The sequence below is a fragment of the Haliotis cracherodii genome, unplaced genomic scaffold (genome assembly GCF_022045235.1).
Source record: "Haliotis cracherodii isolate W230 unplaced genomic scaffold, xgHalCrac1.p SCAF_1, whole genome shotgun sequence".
Classification (NCBI taxonomy): Eukaryota; Metazoa; Mollusca; class Gastropoda; order Lepetellida; family Haliotidae; genus Haliotis; species Haliotis cracherodii.
The window spans coordinates 60,759,056-60,783,813 of NW_027266264.1; the positions used below are offsets into that span (position 1 = coordinate 60,759,056).

The window sequence follows — 24,758 nt, forward strand, 5'->3', positions numbered from 1 at the left end:
CATTCCCAGTATAACTGTATAAGGGCTTTCCAAATATGTCGTCATGTTCTGTAGACATGTCCGCAAGGGGTTTGACACTATTATGATGAAATGCGCGGTTCCTTTAAACATTTTATTTATACGTGGTTTCTAAAACTACTTCATAAAGTGAAATTATTCCTAAAACATTCATTATTCTAAGAAGGACATTGTGCGACAAAGAGAGTATTACACACATGAGTTTACACATCACAAACATCATATATTAGGAATACAAGATAGGAAATTTGTTCGCCAAATGTTCGTTTGATACACTTTTCTTTCCTTAGAATTCGATATTTACGATATGTAAACACATACGGCTGATAATCTTTATATACACATGCAACAGGCCAAATACTATTGTAACACAATATAGCATTATGTATCATCGTGTAGTACGAAGCAATTGAGGTGTCACATGTTATACCTACATTGTATCAGTAAGTAAAGTGAGTAACGCACTACCAATACATTGGTTACCACAGTGAAAATGTACTACCCATGCCGATAGAGCTACAGGTAGTATCACGTCGGTTGGAACTATATGAATAAACTTTTTTTGTTGGTTTGGTAGAGAGGCACTACGGGTTGCCAGCTACTCTAGTATATCAGCCATATGGTGTTTTTCAGCCAGAAGGTTCATGAGTTAAAATTTATCATTTAGTATCTCATCTAAGTAGGATAATGTTCAATACTTATATAGAAAGTTATTCTATGTCATAACTTGAAACATTCTTTGCCGTACTGATGTGTGGCTTCAGGCAAGAAACACTTACTTTTTTTATGAAAATTATAAGAGATATCGGTCATAATCATTAGCTGCCATGCCGACAGTTTTGTTTTGTTAAATCATTGATTAATACGTTTTCCTGGTTCACAATATTACTTGATGATCCTTCCCCAAAATATCCCAGTATTACTTGCAATATGTTATCATAATAATGGTTGGTATTATTGATGCGATAAATCATCCTGCAGGACCGCAGGACATGCTTATCCTTTTAGCAAACACTACTGATTTAAAGTGATTTATCTGTTTATATATTACTGCTATGTTGCGTCATACGCGCAATGGAATCTGTTTGAATAACTCTGGTAATTGTGGAAAACATTTGAACCACTTTGGGATTTCCTCCCACAACAAGCTTAAGGAGTAAATCGTATTAACCCGTATGGATCGTCTTATGACATCTAGTGCAAGTTACATGAGACCCCGATTAAGCACAGCACTCATACTTTCTGAAAACCATGAACCAAATATATATGCTGCTCTAATCTAAAAGATGAAATCTATCCATTTGAATGCCAAAAAGACAAATCTTGAGCGATGTATTTGATACAGGTAGCTAAGTCATCGGTTTTAAAATTGTGTGTTTGTACAAGTGACCAAATATACTATAAAAGGGTACATCAAGGTGAAGGAAGCTACTTGGACGCTCTGAAGACATTTGATAAACGTAACACATTAATTACAAACTAGATAGTTACCCTGTCTTATTGACCGCCTGTCTGATTGTAATACCCAGTGTAGTGAATGAAAACCGTGTTTGAATGAACACGTTCTTCACAATAACACTGATATATGTTACACACAGAGTGATTCATATTTGATAGTTGGATTTTATTCTCATAACTTGGGAACTGAAGTATATGTGTCTAATGCAAATTAAATGCGTTTATGATTGCCAGTCTGGTGGTAGTAATTAACTTCATATTGTTATCAACGTTACGTGCGTGGCCACACTAATAAGGATGTCTCTCCATATGTGTTTTTTATACTTAAGTACGTATCAATTGTGATAAAACCGTGGTCACTGTGGTACGTATCAAACCGATATGTGCAAGTACATATTACGTATAGATTTGTACACGACAAGAGATACAAAAATTAAAGCAAGTCGATAATAAATCATGTATTCATGTCAAAAAGTACATTTGAGGACAACATTGTTATGGAAGGAATATTTTACAAACTGGTGTTTATCATCAATCATTACCTGCAATCAAATCACAGTGCAGCAACATATAATATAAGGAGTACTGTCGTGGCCCCACACGTTGACGGCGTGACAGTTCCATAAAATACCGATATAATTGTCATCAGCGGATTAGTCGCAACTTCTCAGCAGATCAATCGCGAATTATTTGCAACTTATCTGTTGAATATCATTATACTGCAGAAGACGATCACAAACATTTGCCTTGACGTGTACGGTATACTACGGTATCTAAACATGTCATTGTGTAATGTTGTGATGTAATTTCTGTTGAAACATCTCAAATATGGTCTTGTTAACATATAAATGGTTTTTCTTCCAAAAATCCAACGGTATTTAAATTCAGCGTGTACATGCATGACTAGAGTTTACATTTCGTCATGACCTAGTAACACATGCAGTTTACAACAACATGTATGTAACCTTCAGGACAGAAATTATGCATCAATGTTTCATAGTGGCTAATGATGAAACAAACAAGAAATGGTTATTTGATGGTGATGTATTTCATATGGGTATCATAGGCAACATTACGAGCATCATGTACATGACTATCTCAAAACAGTTGACGTGCGCAGGACGTCTCAATGAATGGGGTGGAGGTGGGGGGTGGGGGTCACATTATACAGTAATGAACAAAGAGAAGCAGGTATTGTCACGATCAGCGTGAGTTTGTTCACAGATACCAGACATTACCAATAGTGAATATGACCACCACGGACACCAAGGCACGCGCCCAGATACGCCGTCTTATCGTTGTTGTCAGGCTCCTGATGACGTCTTATGGAATCAGTTGTCTGTCGTTCCCTTGTGCGGCTTTCAGACGATCCAGGGTTGATGTGTAAGAGGCTGACCATAGAGGAATGGTGAGATTGTACGCATCCAAGAAATCCTGGATGATAAACTAGAGTACGACCATAATTACGGAATAAGCAGAATCTGCTTTCGTCAGAATGATGGTCTCTCTGTCAGTCAGGGATCTGCGGGCGTTCTTCTGTCCTTGCCCACGTTGATGTTCATCGGTGGAGGCCATTCCACGGTAAGGGCGGCAATCTCGAATACCTGCGACACGAAGCCCTGGGAGTACAGTGAGTCGACTGATGCTGCGTTCGAACGATGTTGATGCCGTTTTCATCCCTGAGGCGAACCTGTTGTACAAATGCAAAGTGCACGAGTACCGGTCATCCTGTTGCGTCGTTACGTGTTGTCTGCCTGATCTTAGCATGTGTGCTACTTGTCTGTCTGTAACGTTTAAACACTCTGATGAAGGTTGCACTGTACAGTTGAAGTCTCTTGAAATCTGGGTGTGGTTGGCACCCATTTGCCTCCTTCGTGCAGCCCTGTCTTTGTTGTGTAGTTAAATGTGGCATATGTTTAGTGCATTTTCATTAGCCGTGATCTTTCATCTTCCCGAGGAAAGAGAGTTAACTGACTTCATAAGTCCAGTTTCCACCCTTGCCGAACTAGGCTAGAATTCCTGGGCTCGATCCTAGCGCCACCAGTGGTAATTGCGAGTTATGTCCCTTCTAAGCCTCTCCTATGGACCAATCAGATTCCACCTCTCGTATCACTTGCATTTGTTTCAAACAAAATAGCGGCGCCCAGTCAAGACGATCTGATTAATGATAAAGATCTATATTGTGACAAAACGGGTCTAACAGAGCGAAGTGCATCAAATCACGTGAGCGCCTTGATTAAAGACATGATCAGATTTGGAAAATATCTGTTGACAACGAGTTGGCGGTACACATGCTTTGCAATTCCTGCAATCGACCAAAATCTGCACAACAGTTTAATAACCGGATTTAAATTGTGGTACATGATTTTGATTGGACTATGCATAGACTCGTTAGTCCAGCCAAAATGTGAGTCCATAATACCAGCCTAGTTCGGCAAGGGTGGAAACTGGACTTTTATAGTCAGTTAACTCACTTGCCTCGGGAAAATGCGATCTTTTGGCAACGGTCCATTGCATTTAATACCATCTCTGCACGTGCATTTTTACGGATACACGAAAACGTTTTTTCGCGACTTTTCACTGCTGCAAGTGCATCTTCAAAACCAACGGGTTGTGTTTTGGACCTTTTAGACGACGTAATTATATATTTAAAACTAAACCATGTTCACTACATATACCTGTACAGTACAGTACCAGAAAGCTGAGACAGCACTACAATATTATTGATAAAACATCCAACCACTGAGTCGACGCATGCTCAAACAGGTGTTGCATCTGAATGGCAAAGTGTTGTCACAGGGTTTGATGGCGCACGCAATAACCATGGCTCTTGGGACTAAGACGGTGGTCATCGCGTTTGTAGCTGCCGCACTGATTGCAGCAGTAGTTCTCTATACTGCACGGGATCAAACTGGATACACGAACAACCAAATCAGTGAAATGATTTCAAGTGAAGGTAACAAATATGTCATATCGCCAAACCTATTGCTCTGCTGGAACATTGTGGCAGTCGTGCCTTAATCTCTCATTTGTTACCACGAGCGGCTGACCTTCATATGAATAGAGATGTTCTGTCAACTAGCTAACGTTTGTTCCACTCTATCAGTAAGTTTCAATTCGGATCTCAAAAGCGATCATGCAAATACATGTCAAATATCAGGCGCTTCAGATTTTACCAAATGTTTGTATTTGCAGCGATATGAGCGTCATACTCTTTATACATTAATTCCTCGCTATTTCCTAAATGTGAAAACTCTTTCGTGTGGGTGATAAATTTAATCATTTGAAATTGTATCATTACATCAGAACATCGTTTTATTGAATGCATAACTCTTCAAAGGTATGTTTTAGGTTAGTCAGCACCTATGTTCACATGCTCGTTGAGTTTCACCAAAATGGTAAACGTCTTATATAAAACGTCAAATGAACAATCAGTCTCGATTATCTTCTAAAACAGATTCCATTTGGCGTAAAATACAAAATAACAGTTCAAATTATTTGAATGGATCACTGAGAATAAAGACCACAGTGATGCTACCGAAAAGGGTAAGCATGTCATACAGTACCGGTATGACCCGTCACTCATGCAATGTGCATTAAAAATATGTGTTTGCTGCAAACGCCGCTCAGCAGTACTCCTGCCATACGACGGTGGGCTGAACATTGGAGTCTTGACCAGACCATAAAGTGACAGGATAGTACTGCTTTTCTTGAAATTAAAAACGATATGTCAATATTGAATAAGATATGTTACATAGATGCAGAGATGCTGCTGAAACACTCACTAAATATATATATTTTTTGTCAGTAAGACCTGCACCAATTTGTACTTTCCTCACACATCAAACTGACACGCTGTTACACACAGCTCATGGTCTACTAGTAGGAATTTTGTGCCACCGGTGGGGTAAATTACGCTGACCTTTTCGCGAACACCTGGTATCATCACTATTTGATTGTTATTCATAAATTACCGCCATCGTGGAATATGGCAGGAGTGGAGTGCGGCGTTAAGACAAAATGTGATAATAAATACATGCTCTTGGTTAAGAATATAATGGTACAATAGTCTTTTAGCAGAGATTTCTTATGATTATGGAAATGTTTTACGCTTTAATCTAGAGAAAGATAAACTTACTTTTATTAAAATTATTATGTTATTGAAATATAACAGCCTTTTGTCCCAATCATAAGCTGGTACGTGGCTAATGAACGAGTGTTGTATCTGCTCGTACATGTCCTTAATAATACCAAGAAACGATTATATTGGGCATTTGTTGATTTTACAAAGCTAATTGAGTTATTATTGTCGCTCTGTGCAGTTTGGGAGTTCGGGGGATAATATATAACAGGTCATTGGTAGCATAGTCAATGGCACACGTCTCAGACCTATTGTATTGAAATATACGCTTGCCGAACATCTGTTGAATATCTGCTGAAACTGTCTTGAAATCGATTGACTGTGCATAATGTCATCGAACTTTGGGGTTTAGTTTGGTCAAAACCAGCTGGTGTCCAAGCTCATATAATATATCTAAGTATGTGTATTGAGAGGAATTGGTGCATATTAAGTGAGGTGAGGAAAAAAAGGGTTGTACGTCGCGCCCAAGGTTATTGCATTTATATCGCGACGTGCATGTACGTGTGTGTGTTTGTGTGGCTGCTTGTACTAGTCCGGACTGATGCCGATTTATAGTGCTAGCTCACTAAGATACCATACCAGTTTAACATGAATACCCCACTCAGACACAGTATACTGAATCCGAGCCGACCAGTCCTTGATTTAGCCCCTTAATGACGATCCAATAAATATGCAAATGAGGTTGGCAAGCAGGAATCATTTTCAGTCACCAATCTGTGACTTCTTTTCCAATATACTATCGACTAACATTCCCAGTATAACTGTATAAGGGCTTTCCAAATATGTCGTCATGTTCTGTAGACATGTCCGCAAGGGGTTTGACACTATTATGATGAAATGCGCGGTTCCTTTAAACATTTTATTTATACGTGGTTTCTAAAACTACTTCATAAAGTGAAATTATTCCTAAAACATTCATTATTCTAAGAAGGACATTGTGCGACAAAGAGAGTACTACACACATGAGTTTACACATCACAAACATCATATATCAGGAATACAAAGTAGGGTTGCCAGCTACTCTAGTATATCAACACAGCCATATGGTGTTTTTCAGCCAGAAGGTTCATGATTTATCATTTAGTATCTCATCTAAGTAGGATAATGTTCAATACTTATATAGAAAGTTATTCTATGTCATAACTTGAAACATTCTTTGCCGTACTGATGTGTGGCTTCAGGCAAGAAACACTTACTTTTTTTATGAACACTATAAGAGATATCGGTCATAATCATTAGCTGCCATGCCGACAGTTTTGTTTTGTTAAATCATTGATTAATACGTTTTCCTGGTTCACAATATTACTTGATGATTCTTGCCCAAAATATCCCAGTATTACTTGCAATATGTTATCATAATAATGGTTGGTATTATTGATGCGATAAATCATCCTGCAGGACCGCAGGACATGCTTATCCTTTTAGCAAACACTACTGATTTAAAGTGATTTATCTGTTTATATATTACTGCTATGTTGCGTCATACGCGCAATGGAATCTGTTTGAATAACTTTGGTAATTGTGGAAAACATTTGAACCACTTTGGGATTTCCTCCCACAACAAGCTTAAGGAGTAAATCGTATTAACCCGTATGGATCGTCTTATGACATCTAGTGCAAGTTACATGAGACCCCGATTAAGCACAGCACTCATACTTTCTGAAAACCATGAACCAAACATAAATTCTGCTCTAATCTAAAAGATGAAATCTATTCATTTGAATGCCAAAAAGACAGATCTTGAGCGATGTATTTGATACAGGTAGCTAAGTCATCGGTTTTAAAATTGTGTGTTTGTACAAGTGACCAAATATACTATAAAAGGGTACATCAAGGTGAAGGAAGCTACTTGGACGCTCTGAAGACATTTGATAAACGTAACACATTAATTACAATCTAGATAGTTACCCTGTCTTATTGACCGCCTGTCTGATTGTAATACCCAGTGTAGTGAATGAAAACCGTGTTTGAATGAACACGTTCTTCATAATAACACTGATATATGTTACACACAGAGTGATTCATATTTAATAGTTGGTTTTTATTCTCATAACTTGGGAACTGAAGTACAATGAAAATGTATATGTGTCTAATGCAAATTAAATGCGTTTATGATTGCCAGTCTGGTGGTAGTAATTAACTTCATATTGTTATCAACGTTACGTGCGTGGCCACACTAATAAGGATGTCTCTCCATATGTGTTTTTTATACTTAAGTACGTATCAATTGTGATAAAACCGTGGTCACTGTGATACGTATCAAACCGATATGTGCAAGTACATATTACGTATAGATTTGTACACGACAAGAGATACAAAAATTAAAGCAAGTCGATAATAAATCATGTATTCATGTCAAAAAGTACATTTGAGGACAACATTGTTATGGAAGGAATATTTTACAAACTGGTGTTTATCATCAATCATTACCTGCAATCCAATCACAGTGCAGCAACATATAATATAAGGAGTACTGTCGTGGCCCCACACGTTGACGGCGTGACAGTTCCATAAAATACCGATATAATTGTCATCAGCGGATTAGTCGCAACTTCTCAGCAGATCAATCGCGAATTATTTGAGTGGGCAGGCCAGGGCAAAACGTCAACGTTCTGCTGGTTTAGCAAGCTCCGAGTCAGTCTTGCATTATGGGGCCTGGCATTGTCGTGTTGAAACAATGTCCCCTGCTGTTGGTTTTGTAAGAACGGAATCACAACTGGCTGCAACACTTGGTCTCTGTACTACACAGCGTTCAGGTTTCCCTGTATAATCACCAAATCAGCCTTCTGATCTCCACAAATACCGCCCCACACCATGAAACCTCCCTCGCCGAATGTATGGACCTCTCGAATACACGCCGGAGATAAACGTTCCCCTCTGCATCGATAAACTCGTTCTCTGCCGTCATTTCGAAACAAGTTAAACCGACTTTCATCAGTAAACAGCACTCAATGCCAATTCCTCACTTGACAGCGTCGAACCTGCTTCGCCCATCGCAGTCGCAGGCGTCGATGTTGAGAAGTCAGTACCATTCCTCGGAAAGGACGATACGCTCGGATTCCAGCAGCACGAAGTCGTCGTAGTACTGTACCTTGGCTAATAGGATGTCCCACCGCTGTTGCTGCCGTCACCGTCGCCGTCGCCGTTACGAATCTGTTTCGCAGGTGAATGAGCCGTATCTGACCGTCTTCCAGTGGTGTTGTCACTCGGGGTCGTCCGGTTCTAGTCCTGTCCTGTGTCCTCCCTGTCTGCCTGTACCGTTGAATCAGCCTGGCTACTGTCAATGGTGTACAACCAAACCTCCTGGCAATTTGGTACCTTTGTTGCCCACATTTCGGCCATACCGATGGCTCTCTCTCTCTGCTCCTGTGACAGTCGTGGCATTTCTGTCTTGTGCTTTCATCACGTGTGGTTATACCCTGCAGAAGAACGCAGCTAACATGCACGTGCAGTTTATGCCATTGACAGGAAACCTGTTTCACCATTTTTTGTCACCACACGAGCGGCGTCAAAGGTGGCGCGTTCGGGTGATGTGTATTTTGGTACCTGTTCCTAGGCAGTCATATTCCCAATACCCACTTTCCACTAGTTATCGCTGTTTTTAGGAAAATTACAAATTGCCAACCTATACTTTCTTTTGCAGCTTCGTTTAGGTGAATTGAGATGAATTGGTGCATATTAGAATGTCATAATCATAAGCTGCCATGTCGACAGTTTTCTTTCGTTAAATCATTGAGTAATATGTCTTCCTGATTCAACGTGTTACTTTATGTATATTCCAGTATTAATAACAATATTTCATGTGACACCAATATTTTAGTGTATTTTTCAAACAAGTAAAGTTTGGTTTTCAATATTGTAGTACATGTATGGAATCAACTCACAAAAACGCAACTGCTACAGAAAAGCATGCATTCCATGTAAAAGTTGACTTTTATGCAAGCACCATGCATTTCACCACCCAAACATGGGTATAAAAACATGTGCGTTAACGGGATTCCATATGCAATGTTTAGCATCGAGCTGACAACTACCACTCAGAAAAACAACAAAATTACGCAATTATTAAACATTACGAAATGCCACGCCTGTCCGAAAATGAGCGTCCGCGAGCCTTTGGTATGCTTGAAGCAGGATCGAGTAAACGTGATGTTGCAAGACCATTTGGTATTTATGGCAACGTTGGCAACAGACAGTCAGAGACCATCCTCGGAGTGGCAGGCCACGCGTAACCAATAATCGACAAGACAACTGGATTCGAGCAACACACCTACGAAATCGATTCCAGGCACCCACAGTGACTGCAAGAAGCATCCCTGGCCTTCGACGAATATCTTCACAAACCGCACGTCGCCGCCTCAGATTGTCGCCAGAACCCGCCAGACGTCCCATTTAGGAAACCACCGTCAAGCACGTCTACAGTGGTGCAGATAGCGTCTACGCTCGACGGTCATGCAGTGGGGACAAGTTCTATTCACTGACGAGTCTCGTTTTCACCTCAGCCACAGCGATGGACGGATTCGAGTGTACCGACGTTGAGGTGAACGTTACGTCAATCATTTTGTCATGGAAGAAGATCGGTTCGGGGGCGGCAGCGTCATTGTATGGGGTGTGATTACAGCAAGACAGAGGACCCGTTTGATAGTGGTAGAGGGAATTCTCAATGGACAGCGCTACCGCGACGAGGTCATCAGCCCTGTTGTTCTACCGTTTTTGCGTCGTCATGGCCCAGGCATTACCTTTCAACATAACAGCGCCCGACCTCATATTGCTCGACTTGTTTAGGATTTTCTTCACCAAAACAACGTGAACGTCATCCCCTGGCCGGCTCGCTCCCCTGATCTCTCACCAATCGAGCACATGCGGGATTAGATGGATCGGCGCCTTCGACGCCTGGTCCATTCTATGAGACGAAGATGTGTTGCTTGCATCGCAACCAGAGGTGGACACACACGCTATTGATTTGTAAATTGACACTTTGGCATGTTTATGTGGTTTTTTTTAATAAAATCACGCATTTTCTGAAGTCAGTATGGCAAATTAAACCATTTGAACACTTACAGGAGTCTTTTATCTGTTGCAAACCGAAATTGTTTCAGATTTGGTAAAAAACATAACTTTGCATTAAATCTTATTCAATGTCACAGGAACTTTTGTTTTCAGTATATATGAGTAATCATATGCAACACTCGATCATTAGCCACGTACCAGCTTGTGATTGGGACAAAAGATTGTTATATTTCAAAAACTTAATGATTCAGGCTACTTTCCACGAAGTTGGGTACAAACAATGATTTTATCGCCTATCGACGTCTCAGTGATTCTCGCCGTCTTGATGTCATGCTCTGCTGATCGAAAGAACTTGACACTAGAACGACGCTAGGCGTACAAATATGGTTACTGATATCTGCACAATGCCAGCAAGATGCCTTCGTGGCGAAAAACAAATGGTGAAAGTGATATGTTTAAAGAGGCGATAAAATAACATAGCCTCTCTGTAAATAATCTAGTCTGGACCAGACAATCAAAGTCATTGATATCATCAGCATCAAACCACGCAATTGCGATACGATGACATTCATCAACCATGTCAGCGAGCCTGACCACCCGATCTCGTTAGTCGCCTCTTTCGACAAGCATAATCGCCTCTCAAAACAAGCATCATTTGCTGAAGACCTATTACAACCTGGATGTACCATAATGTATCAACTGGATTTCGATGGATTTATGTACAATGTGAAATTCATTGGCGCTTATTGGTTGGGTATGGTACAATGTTTTAGCCAGAAGTAAGACTTTTTAATGTTATTCACTGCCAGAAATATATTGTTCTTGTTGTGCTATCTCTCTTTGTTATGTGTTATTGATCCACTCGTAACAACTCTATTTTTACCAGCTGCCTGGGTGAGTCTATCATGTAATTGAAGGGGTAAACTTTAAATTACATAAATCACTGGTGCATAAAGTTGTTTTGATAAAACTGTAGGCGCATTAGGCTAAAATATGGCAAGTTGTATACAGAATATACTTTTCATTTTATTCAGAACGCAATATGGAGCAGCGTTTGTATCGAATATATTTCATATTTAATTCTGTCAACTTAACCTTAATCAGATAAAAGCAATCAGAATACCCGATCTGCAGCTGAGCGTCTATTTTTGTTAATCTTGATGCTCTGATAACAATTAACCAAAAAAGTATCTTCTGCAAATCACAACGGCATACATACAGCACATAATAAAAGTAACATGTATGTCGGGGCCATTGTCGACAAGAAAAGATAAGATATCAGTCGAAGCTACTAAGGCAACGAGAACTGTATAAGAATATGAGAGTATAAGCATACAGATCAAATAATTGTTAAGAAAATTGGATAGTACTGGTGACAACTAACACCCCTGTTTCGTGTCACGGCTCACTTTACATAAGGGTGTAGAAAACCAAATACCAGGATGAAACATTGCACATCCTGGAGATAGGATTGTAAGGCATTCAAAGCTATGAACACTATATACTCCATAAATCCGTAAGCCATATGTAATCGAACGTGATAGTTTGCATATTATGTTATCTTCATATGAATATGCAGAGTGCTTATGGAGTCCTTAAACTTTTATTGGTGAACAGTAACAGTAACAGTTACCATGGGGACAACCGCCAACCGTTGCTCTATGTTACGTCCTATGGTCACGTATAAATATCAGGACTAATAGGACTGAAATGTTGCAGACTTCGTCATATTTGCCCTAAGTGAAGATGCAAACGTTGATCGACATTGACAAACGTTTCCATATTCTTTAATGTTATGTGTAACTGAATTACACCGACCAGCCTTCGTACATGTCAAAAGTAATGAGCTAAGATTGCAATACACATGTGTGATGTTTACAACACTCAAGGCTCAGTAAAGCTTTCAAAAAGGTTTGTGTTAGTCATGTTGAGGACATTTCCAAATTTGACGCATCAGTGACCGATGCAATTCCCTATTTTGACCTGTATCCTATATTCCCCTGTTTTTCAGGTGAACAATTGACTTGCCTTTGCATGTGTCTATGATGGGTGCCACCGGTGGGGCAGGATATGCTCACCTTTTCATGAACATCTGGTATCATCACCATTTGACAGTGTTTCATAAACACACTGTCTTGTCAAGTCTGAACAACTAATCAATATATTTACAGTTACAGGTATAAATGTCCGACCTTCCAATTGTGTCCGCCCATTCATGTGTCACTTTAATCTAGATACGAGGCAGTCGACTTTGTCTCCGTGACATCGTCATGATGAGATCAAGAAACGAGAACATATGAAATATTTCGACCAGCTATTCAAGATATGTGGTTTGTGGTTGGTTTTGGTAACGACGCAGGCCTTTGACTGTTACCACTTTGGCGAAACCCATGAGCGCATTGTGAAAAAAAATAACTTTCGTTTGCTTTATCAAAATAAATTGCCGAACAAATTGTGTTGCTGAAGATTTTAAAAAAACAGTATAATATTTTATTAAGGCCACACTTTTTTATTTCACTGTTATCGAATTATGGCTTTATAAATAGTTAATCTTTTTCGCCAAGTAGCAAGAAGGTCGGTCGTTTCGATAATTGGTTGGGAACAGCAAATGCTAATACTAATTAAAGTGCAAGATGATTAGTATTTTACAGTAACGTGCCTATGGATTTTTTCTGAGAAGGCATGTTCCTTCTATCCTTTTAAGTTGTGTGTAGTTGCCACAGACTACACACAATGCATATGATTAATTATTATTCATAGTTGACAGTTACGTTAGTTTTATATGAATTTTGCAAATTTGTGTTTTAATGAGTAAGGGGTGATCGGTATAATAAATATAAAATACTAAATAATACGTCAAAAATTGAAACGTATGAATTTGATACCAAACAACGGTCCACCTTTAGAATTCAGGCGTCCGTTCCACAAAATTATCGTAGCGTTAAGGTTATCGCAACTCACATACTTTAACTTAGACCAACGACTGTCGTTGCGCTACAGTACGATCGCCTTGTGGAAAGTTTACAATCACGTCACAATACCCGATGACGTAATTTGTGGAATTTTGTTGCAAGATCCTTCGGCGAAACAATGCCATGTGACGTCAGCCTAGCAACAAGGTTGCTGGGGTCTTCGAGTGTGCATAAGCTCCTCTCAGTGATCTATCATCTCCACACGCAATGTCGTTGAATAAGCCAAGGGATGTTGAGAGCTTTCAATATTTGGTTTTTGGTATTACACAATGTGTAATACAGATGTATGTTTATTAAACGGGTAATCTCTTCACGGGCAAGTAATAAATATAAAATTATACTTTTATCAAAACGCCAGTTAAAAGAGACAAAGCACAGATGATGTCACAGATCTCGGCCATGGACGAAAGAGCGAACAGCAAGAACCTGCAAGTTGGCAAGAACGCACAATCAGAGTTTTTGGAGAAATTGGTGAAAGGTCTGAAGGAAGCGCTGAAGACAATGCAGAAGGACATGCAAGAGACGGACAGGGAACATAAACGACAGATTAAAGCACTTCATGATCAGCTTCATGACGCACGTGGTCAAGGAAGTGTCGACACGAAAGCGGCATCTGGGAAAGGTAAATATGTCTGGACAAACCCAGTGACGTACTAGATTATTTGAGGTGATTGATATCGATTAGGGTACAAAACGTGGGAAACAGTGGCCGCAGGAAAGCGCTTTGGGGAAGATAAGTTTTGAACAGCCAACATATTATGCCAGTTTGCAGCTAGAGGGAGGTAGATGCAAAGAACAAAGGCCTAAAGTAGACGGTATTGAGGCTGACCAAATGGCTGTTGTGGAGGGTTGATTATTCATTTCATTTGTCATGATTATACCTAAGATTTTGTCATTATCTCATTTGTCATGGCTGTACATCTCACTGTCCCATGTGTCATGTTTATACCTCTCCGTTTTCCTTATTATACCTGTCATTTGTCATATACTCATTTGTCATGTTTATACTTTTGATTGGGCGTGATTATACCTCTCGTTTGTCATGATTATACCTCTCATCTGTCATGATTCTACCTATTATTTGTAACAATAAAACCTCTCATTTGCAATGATTATATTACTGTTATTACTAATTGGAGGATAGTGTGTTCACAAAATTACGTTATTATTAACCTCCTTTTGAAAAAGCGCGATGTATAATAAGGGCCGTTTGGGCACAATGGAAATGTGAAATATAAGGTTGAGGAAAACTGTAAATATTAGTTTAAAATTTATCATACAATGTACAAGTGATGCTCAAATTTCTGTTTTCTTTCTAAAACGTGCAAGGTTTTAGACCTCTGGCATGATCAAGTAGGGTCTACATAACAAGTCTAAAATGTTTATAAAAAGGCTGGGGTCTTTTTGTAAGTTTCTGATTACTAAAAAAGGACAGTCTGTAACCAGAAGTTAGAAATCATTACAAGAAATCATTTATTTTAGCTTCATCACTCAACCTTCATTTGCCTATAGTACTTGTCTACAAAGAAGTTGAGGATACATTGATTCAATAGAACATACTTCAAAAACCATAATAACTGTTTAAGTTAATCAAGTAGTTGAGTAATAGCATGCTTCTAAGATTCATAGTATGGAAAAGAACATTTGATTCTTTACTTGTGACAGTATTTGTAGTCTTTAAATCTGGCTAGCACCACTCGGAATTTCTTGAAATGTATGTCAAACAAAAGTGATCTGTATCACATTTTTGTTGCATGTATAGTGATTTAATTTAATGGACAAAGGTAGAAATGGTAACAACTTTTAGAGGTGCATGTCTTTTAATGTCTTGGTAAGCTAAATAATAAATCACTTTATCATGTGCACATTTTGTTCAGGCCAAACATAACCATACCGAGATGAAGTAATTAACTGTTAAACATACTATGTCCAGTTAGATTTACCTTGACGAACATACAGTAACATGATATACTAACATCTCTTTGGAAATCTTGCATTTGGCATCATTAGTGCATTAAATGTCAATAAATGGGCGTCTATGTACAATGGGCATCTTCAACATTCACCGTAGATCATCACATTTTGAGTGCTAGGTTTAACCGAGAGTTCCTACTGGCATATAAATGAATCTTTTAAAAGCATTTAATATTCATGAAGTCCACATTTCGGCTCCAAACATCATAGTTGGGCTTATTGTTTTAGCTTGTAAAGCAGTCGTGTTAACACGCATAGACTATAACAATCTGTCCGTAAGATAGATACCAATATATTTATCAAAAGTACCGACATCTGGAGGGTGTCCTTTGTATAACCATTTTCCTCTCTGAGATAATCTGGATTGCTCAGATTGAATTTTCAATAATATCCGGCATAGTTCAAAACAGTTACGTTTTGACAGAGTGTCTTCAAGGATGATGTAGATAACCATTGATCTGATGTTGTGTCTATTGACGGAAGCAGGGTTACTCCTTGATATGAACATTGCTATGTACATGTCCCAATGGGAAACAAATATAATTAGTATATTAGAGGTCATGTTATAGCATAGGGGCACAAACTGGAGCGTGTGTTCATATAGTCTTCCAACGAAATATATTGTATATTGAGTAGGAGAAGGAGTTAGTGAAAATAATATTATAACATATTTCCAGATGGCCACCCTCAAGATGACGAGGACGCTTTAAAGATTACGAAGTGGTGGCAAGCATCAACCCTTTTGAAGTGGTAGGTAAGGGGTGAAACTTTAGTGGCACCCAACGTTTATGTTTTTATGTTGAAAGGATAACACCCGAGGTCCCTTGCCGAATAGAGAATGCATTCGTGGATGTTATGTTATCCTGAATCCGTACACATTGACATATCCTGACCTTATGTTATACCACTCAACGTTTCCGGGTAGGAATACCTTCAATTAATGGTTGTATCATCAATGACTGATTGTATATAACTCGTTAAGTTCCACCCTCACCGAGCACTATTAAGTAATTTCAAAGGTCCTCCATATTGTGTTTTGCGTTCTTTGTATGAGCTTGCATCAGTGAATATGAATATGTTTTACGTTGAATAGCTTCTGTCGACTAGTTCTTGGCATATGTAAAACAACTACAACCTTGATGTGCTTAAATAAAATTTCTACAAGCATACAGTTTTAGAACATGATTAATAGATATAAACAGCTTTACGATGGTGTATGTAACATGTGTTACACAAGTGAGAATGGTTATTCTGATCAGGCGCTCTTTTGCTATTTGTATGAAAATCGGTGTGTTGCATAAATTGTGAATAAATGGTTCAGAAAACAACCAGGCTTGTATCATGTTACTTGTAGTTCATCCAAATAATATATGATAATTGTAGCTGTCTACTCACTCTCACGTTAACTCTTATTATAAAATGAGTTCTCTAGTATCTTGAGTGTAAAATCTGAAAGTTGGAAAGTCAAACTGTAATAATAAAGTACCATATAACATTGTTAGAGTAATACTTTCTTCCTCCAGTATTATTTATAACAGATGTGAATGGTGGCATTAACAGGAACTTATCTGCTTTATACAGGGACTGGGAGAAACCCCCGGAATACATGTGCAGTAACATTGAGAAGAGGGGCAACTGGCACATATGTAACGACAAAATCTTTGAGGTCAAGCCACCATGTCTAGTTTACTCCTTTGGGTCAGTAGAAACATATTGAAATGAAAACAATTTTCTACACCTTAAACTGAAGTACTTTAGTCGAATCAAGATCCTGTTTATTCCATAAGACATATTGGTAAATGTACTTACATCTAACTTCAGTAAGATTGTTTAATGCATCCTTAACAATACGTAAAGATATCTTTTAAATCAAAATTTAAATATGTAGTAAAATGGTAATTAGTAAGTAAACCATTGTAGGATTTGGAATGACTGGTCGTTTGATGACGCAATGGGCGCGCTTGGCTGTGAAGTTCATTCTTTTGACCCAAGGTAAGGATAATAGAACATAATAAAGTCTGTGAAACGTTGCTAAATGCATGTATTATCATAGTTCACCAACGACTATAAAAATGCATCGAAATGATTGACCAAACAAGCTTTGACTTATAATATTTACAATATAGAAAACTATAGAAACTATAATCAATCGAAATAAAACATGGAAAAAGAAACAATAGTATCTGATGTGTGGTATACACCAAAAAAGGTTAAAAAAGCCAGGTGGCAAACCTGACTCAAGTGCAATGCACATATTTTATGTCTAAGTCATTCTACTTACTTTCTAAAAGTCTTCCAATTCCACTAATTCAGTGTAAGGTGGCTTGGTAGGGTTAGAATGTCTTACATTTCAACGACAAACCATGTGTTTAGCATTGGACTAAAGTCCTTCAACAGAAGCAAGAACGTCCACTTCCACGACCTGGGCCTATCGGGCAAGGATAGTGACACGTATGTTCCTACTAAGGACATATATGTCAAACAGGCAACAACATGGAAGATCAGACGCCTCAAGACTATCATGGAGATGCTTGGACATACAAATGTACGTACACGTGATTTCCCCTATTAACAGTAAAAGTGTTTATACATGATCTGGGGGAGATAACCTATTACCGGCAGTGTAACTGGATGTAAACACTACCAGGCAGGAATACGCCTTTATGTAGATTCCAGCCAGGTTAATACATATTATCAACTGATAGAGTTTCCTTATTTTATATATCATATATTAAGAATTCAAAGATATGTATTATGGTAAGCATAATACGTATTAATACTACTGTATGGTTTATACGATGGGCAACCTGTTTATCATATCATGGCTAAGCAAAAAAGATCAATGTTTCACCCCCTGCATGCCGAGTGTCTGCCGCTAATTGTCATAAGATCTGAAAAGTGAACGTTTTGAGAGAATTGCGTGGCACTGGGTCTATCTCCGACTATAATATTTTGCAAATATTTAGTTTGAAATAAGAGACCGGTCTGAAAAAGAGAACTATGTACTATGCTAGAAATGTTTTATTTAACATCTTAACGGAAAATGTGAGCGAACAAAATACTGCCAAGTATCTGAACGTCATAAATAAATATATCAAATGATATACATATATATATTCTATACATCAGATTCGAAAAATAGGTTTTCATAAATGAAGAAAACCGATTTTACTCTATGACGTGACACAATGACAGCGAGCCACGCATTAAGATAAGGGGCGTAACGGACTTAAAAAAGGTAATACAGAAAAGTGGATGGGCATATCTTACATGTCAATTCGTCCTCAGATGTGTATGAGTGTAATGTGACAAATTTTGTAACATTATTAAAAGAAGGCTAGCCTTGTCATCAAATGTAATGAATTACTAAAACATTGACACCGTTTTCTTTAATGTCATGTTTTATGTCTTTGGCGACGTCGGAGAACCATGACTTTGTTATATTGATTCATGTATCTCTCATCTAATTTTCGTTCATGGTATTGAAATATCGATTTTCAAACATAATATGACGCCTTCTTGACACAACATAAAATGAGTGTTTGTACCATGTGAAGAATCTCTTGAAAAACAACAACAATTAGATGGTGGTGGCTGTTGTTTATCAATGTTTAATCAAATACTCAAAAGACTTTTTTTTAAACAAAACAAATATATTTGTAAATCTTGACATGTACACACTTCCCAAAAAGAAACGCACAGGTAGATTTTTAGTAAATTTAAGGTACCTAATGAAGTCAATATATTAAAATTAATATCAAAGATACAAATATGAAATTTTGGAGCTCGATATTCACACGTTGTCGTGGTACAAAGGCATTGAAAATTGTTCATTGTCATGGCACACAAGGCTCTGCATAGACTGGACGAATTCTGTCCTGCGGAATTCTGCTTATAACACGTTGGTCAGTTGTAGGAGTGTCTGTGGCAGGTTCTGACGTTGACGTACACGTCGATCGAGTTCATCCCAGAGTTGTTCGATTGGGTTGTGATCTGGAAATCTCGACGGCCCGGGCAAATCGTTGTTGTTGGCATTATGAAGGTTGTCTACCTTGGCACGTGCTGTGTGTGGTGAAGCGTTGTCCAGTTGAAACAGCTCCCTCTGGCGGTCAATGATTGGAAGACGGTGAGGTTGAAGAATTTAATTCATGTGGCGATTTGCTGTCAAATTTCCTGGAACCGCAACCAAGTCTGATTTCGTCCTGTAGGATATGGCCCCCCGAACCATGAGACAACTGCCACCGAATTTGTCGAATTCACGTACACAATGTGGGGCAAAACGCTCATTTCGACGACGATAAACACGTTGTCTTCCATCTCGCCGGTGAAGAAGAAATCGTGATTTATCGCTAAACCACACTCGTCTCCAGTTTCTCAAATTCCATGGCAGTAAGGTATGGCACCAACGCAAGCGTTGCAAAACAGGGACGATAACTGGTCTTCTGCCTCGGATTCCAGCCTCGCGATGATGGTTCCTGACAGTCTGGTTCGATTTCCTCCTGAAACCAGGGATGCGTCCTGCAGTCTCCGTAGCTGTGGCATTGTGATGACGTAGGTGGAACAGTCGAATGTAGCGATCTTGTTCAGGGGTGGTAGCTCTTGGTCGGCCGGTTCTCGGACTGTCTGCAGTGGAATTGAACTGTGTGTATCGGTCACAAAGGCAGCAAATGGTGCTTTGGTGGACGTTGAAGTGGCGCGCAACAGAAGACTGCGATCCCCCTCTTGGATACGTCCTAAGGCGACAATTTCACATCCTTTGATCATCAGGCTCGCTGACTTGGTTGATGCATGTCATCGATCCCAATAGCGTGGATCGATGATCATGATATTAATCACTGGATTGTCTGATCCAGACTCGATTATTTACAGACCGCCGTCATATAGCTGGAATATTGCTGAGTGCGGCGTTAAACAACCAACCAACCAACCAACCAACCAACCAACCAACCAAATGTGATCATTACGTTTAAAAAAAGCATTCAAATCGAGAAAATCCTTTGTGGGTAACCCACAGCTGCTGAATCGCGAGAATCAATATTCTGTCTGTCAAACGTCCAAAACAATTCCAAGAGCAAGATAATTCCTTCATCAACTGCGTGCATCTACGTTTAATAGAAATATCATCCAGGTTTTTTTTAAATAATATATTAAGTTGTAGTTGTAACTTTATTTGAATAAACTCATTCAATCCCAGCCAGCTGCCATCCACAGTTTCCTTCATGAAACGTTTGTAGATGTTCTAACTGATTAAATAACATCGCCAATATAACGTAAGCATCACTACAATAATTGTTTGGTCAAAGAACTTGGTATACGTGACATATCCAACAATGCCACATATAATTCCAGTATGTTAACTGAGGAAGAAATCTGCCAAAACCATGCATCAGTACTGTCAACGTTTAGCTTGACTCTAAAAATCGGAAAACATGTTCATTCCACTTTTGTACTGGATTCCGAAGCTACATCAAAATCTATAAAAAGAGAGTTATGTTGCTGGCTCCAGCAAATGCACCATCAATTGTCTCAAAGATTAACCGTCATCCTTAATACAGTCCAGGGAGCCCTTTCTTCATATTCACAGAAGGTATTTGCGACAGGTGGAATTAAAACCATGTGGATTCTCTAAAACACAAAGGATTTAATTGACTTTTTACAATGTCCGAATTGAACCAAGTTCAATTCAATCAAAACGTTTCATTTTTCAACCTTGTACATCACTATCTCACATGACAAACTTAAGCAAATACTTCATTCCTTGACCCATGGGGATTGTGTTACAGTTTGGTGATATAGTTACATATTTATCTTCAGAGGTTCAGGACAATTTGTCAAAAATAAAAGCAATGTCAACTGAAGTTTACTGAGACCCAATATTTGAAATGCTTGACTAGAATCATTTATAACACAGAAAACAACCATGTAACATTTGTGGAAAGACATTTCGGCAAGAAGTAGGCATCCCAATGTTCACCAATTGTGCTCCTTTTCTTGCTGATTTACCCACCTGAACTCGAAATGACCAGTGAGACCGCCTCCACTGGTGGCACGTGGTCGTGCACACAGGTCACAAATCAGGTGAAGATAAGCAATGTCGGTAGTGGAGAGTCCTTGGATGTGTGACCGCGTTTCGGAAGATCCAGACAGTTTACAGTAGGCTTCGGTCCTTCCCCACACTGCAGCACGTGTAACACCTGTGGCGTTTCCTTAGGCAAGTGACTTTGTGCCTCTGTTCACCCAGCAGTGGTTATGATGAGATGCAATGTGGTTGTTAGCCTTCTCGCGCCGAACATGCACCTTGGGTTGTATACTCCCCAGGGAGCTGAGAATCATTCCTGAGTGCACATTGATCCAGTGACCGGTGTAATAACAGCCCTTTGAGCATGCTCCTGAGTGGTGTGGAAATATGCGCATTATAAATGGCCTATTATCTCTTTCACAATAATATATATGCACAAAGAGTGACTAAACACTCTCCATAGGACTCAAAGACAAGTGGGGTGACTTCAATTTTTCAACAGTCAACTTTCCTTTTATGTCGAGCAATATTGTTGCAGCTCGAGCCTTTGGTGTTTACATTTCACAAATTTTGAGGTACAATCGAACATGCACTATCTGCCGAGACTTCAAATAGCGTCATAAGAATCTTGTTTAGGAGTTGTTTGCTGTGCATTTTTCAAGGCATTAGTAAAATCTCTAAAGGTTTATGGTAGGCATGTGGGGGACATTTCCAAATTTGATTAATCAATGACAATGATGTTCGATGCAATTCCCTATCTTGACTTGTCACATTTGTTTCCGTGATTTTTCAGGTGAACAATTAACGTGCCTTCACATGTGTTTATGACGGGTGCTACCGGTGGGGCAGGATACGCTAACCTATTCGCGAATATCTGGTTTCATCACTATTTGATTGTGATTCATAAACACTTGCGCATGATTGAGTCGGAATCGTACAATCGACTATGGAAACGGTTTTGATGCTTTTATTTAACTAATAAAATGAAATGGCTATTCATATTAAATGAAATTACAATATTGACTATTCCACCCCAAAGGAAATACATGCGCATTATTGAGTCGGAATCGTACAATCGACTATGGAAACGGTTTTGATGCTTTTATTTAAGTAATAAAATGAAATGGCTATTCATATTAAACGAAATTACAATATTGAAAGGAAATACGTACATGTCCACAGCATCCCCTAACATTGGTCTAAAGGTATGATATATAGTATGCGATACTAAATTTGTGTAATTCTAATCTGGTTTGGATCCACATATGATATGAAATTGAAGTAAAGTATTAAAAAAGGATCAATAATTTAATTCTTCCCGTGAAACAATATGTAAATGATACGCAAAATGTACATCATGATTGAAACTGTAAGAAGCTGGAACCATTATCGTGTATATCCTTTTTCATCCGCCGGAATAATTGACAATTTCTTTTGAATTTACCAAATTATAAGTGTTGTTGCTACGGTAATCTTCCCATGCATATTCTCATTCATATCTGTCAATGTACGCAACGTATGGACGAATGAATCTGTCGAAATAGGAGAAATGCAAAACAGTGTAAAATCTGAATTGTGCTTTATTTACTCTTCAAACAAGTAATACTTTTCTGAGCACAGAGTTCGTTTTTACGCCTGATTTATTTTGCTTGAATTCATCGAGACGATTTGATTTCATGACAAAGACAATTGTGATTTGATGTCTGAATGTTTGCGTAATGAAGGGATTTATCTCGCGACGCTGAGTGAGAAATACATGTATATGTCATGTAATAGCCGTCTCATAACCGACACACGCAAAATGTGATATTGAAAACACTAACCATTATGGATGAAAGTTCAGTGCGGCGGCAGTGATTGCTCAGTTACTAAAAGTAGCTAAACGACACAGTAGTTACTGGCGACGTTTCAGAATGATCATTGTTGAGTAAGAAAGATACCTGAGATCACTTAGATTTTCAAAACATACACGAAATAACCCTGCAAATGATGATCTAGTAAAATGTCCAAAGTAACGATGAACCTAATTTTCCGAGATATTTTACTGAAACTTTTACTTTTCCTAAAACGACTTTGATCAGGTGAACAGGGAACAGAGAATTTCCAAATTATGAAGTGTATAAGTGTGCGTGTTGTATTTGAGTGCTATTCAACTTCTAAGTGCTAGTTGAAGAAAACGGACAAATTTGTCCCTTTGGGCATCCATGGGGCTAAGACGTAATTTCACTCGAGACGAATCTTTAGAAACCGCTGATGAATATAGTGTTTGAGTGAACCGCCTCATTTATCGAGTACATGTAGTGCCAAATGAAGAGCTTAGAGCCATAAGGGTCAATGTCACGTGGAGCTTTGAGAAAAGTAATGAAAAACATAACCTAAATTCCTAAACTTTAAAACATTCCGACACTAGACATATAAATGTTGCAATAAAAAACATAAAAAAGTAAAAATACTTACGTTTTAAATTTGTGTAAAGGTGGAAAGGGCCAATGGCTATATTGTGGCCCATCAGGCATTTGCATGGGATTTAACATGTGAGATTGATAAACTACTACTAAACGTACAAATACATACTATTGAAGCTCTTTTAAATGATTTTAACTAATGCCAACTTTCTTGAAATAGTGATATTTGATACATGATAATAATGTCATGTAAGCAGACTTGCATTGTTATATGGAACTAAATTTAGGTTCCCCTGGGTGACATTATTTGCTTACTTATCGGATCGTGATACCAAGTTTATCAGATTAGATAATCGCATCGATAACACTATCAATAATATGATCACTGTAAGTAATAATAGTATGTCGCTAGGAAGTTAGAGAATAGAAATAGTGGCTTGTTATACGAGAGCCTTTATATGTTCTAGAGACACCTTGATTTTCTGAAGATTGACATAGAAACAAGCGAATGGCCGGCAGTGATGGACATGGCGGCATCTGGAATGTTCTCCAAAGTCAGACAGTTTGCTGTTGAGTGGCATCTGTTTCCAACATATCCAAGCAGATCGGAATACGTAGGCATTTATGCAGGTGTCATGGCCATGAAGAAGCAAGGATTACGAACATTTAGAGCCGATTTTCATGGAAAGGACTATAGAGATAAGACCTTCCGTTTCCAGGCAGATGTTAACTATGTTAACACATTATATAAAGGCATGTAA

The 24,758-nt window shown here is 38.6% G+C and overlaps 1 protein-coding gene across 1 annotated transcript; it reads left to right on the top strand.

Annotated features, from left to right (window-relative positions):
• The first annotated feature begins 4,281 nt into the window (after positions 1–4,281).
• On the top strand, positions 4,282–24,758 carry LOC139466696 (uncharacterized). The gene is made up of 7 exons (XM_071248328.1): positions 4,282–4,432; positions 13,958–14,221; positions 16,251–16,323; positions 17,155–17,271; positions 17,494–17,565; positions 17,947–18,118; positions 24,465–24,758. Exons 1-7 carry the CDS (start codon positions 4,282–4,284, stop codon positions 24,756–24,758), a joined length of 1,143 nt encoding a protein of 380 aa, XP_071104429.1.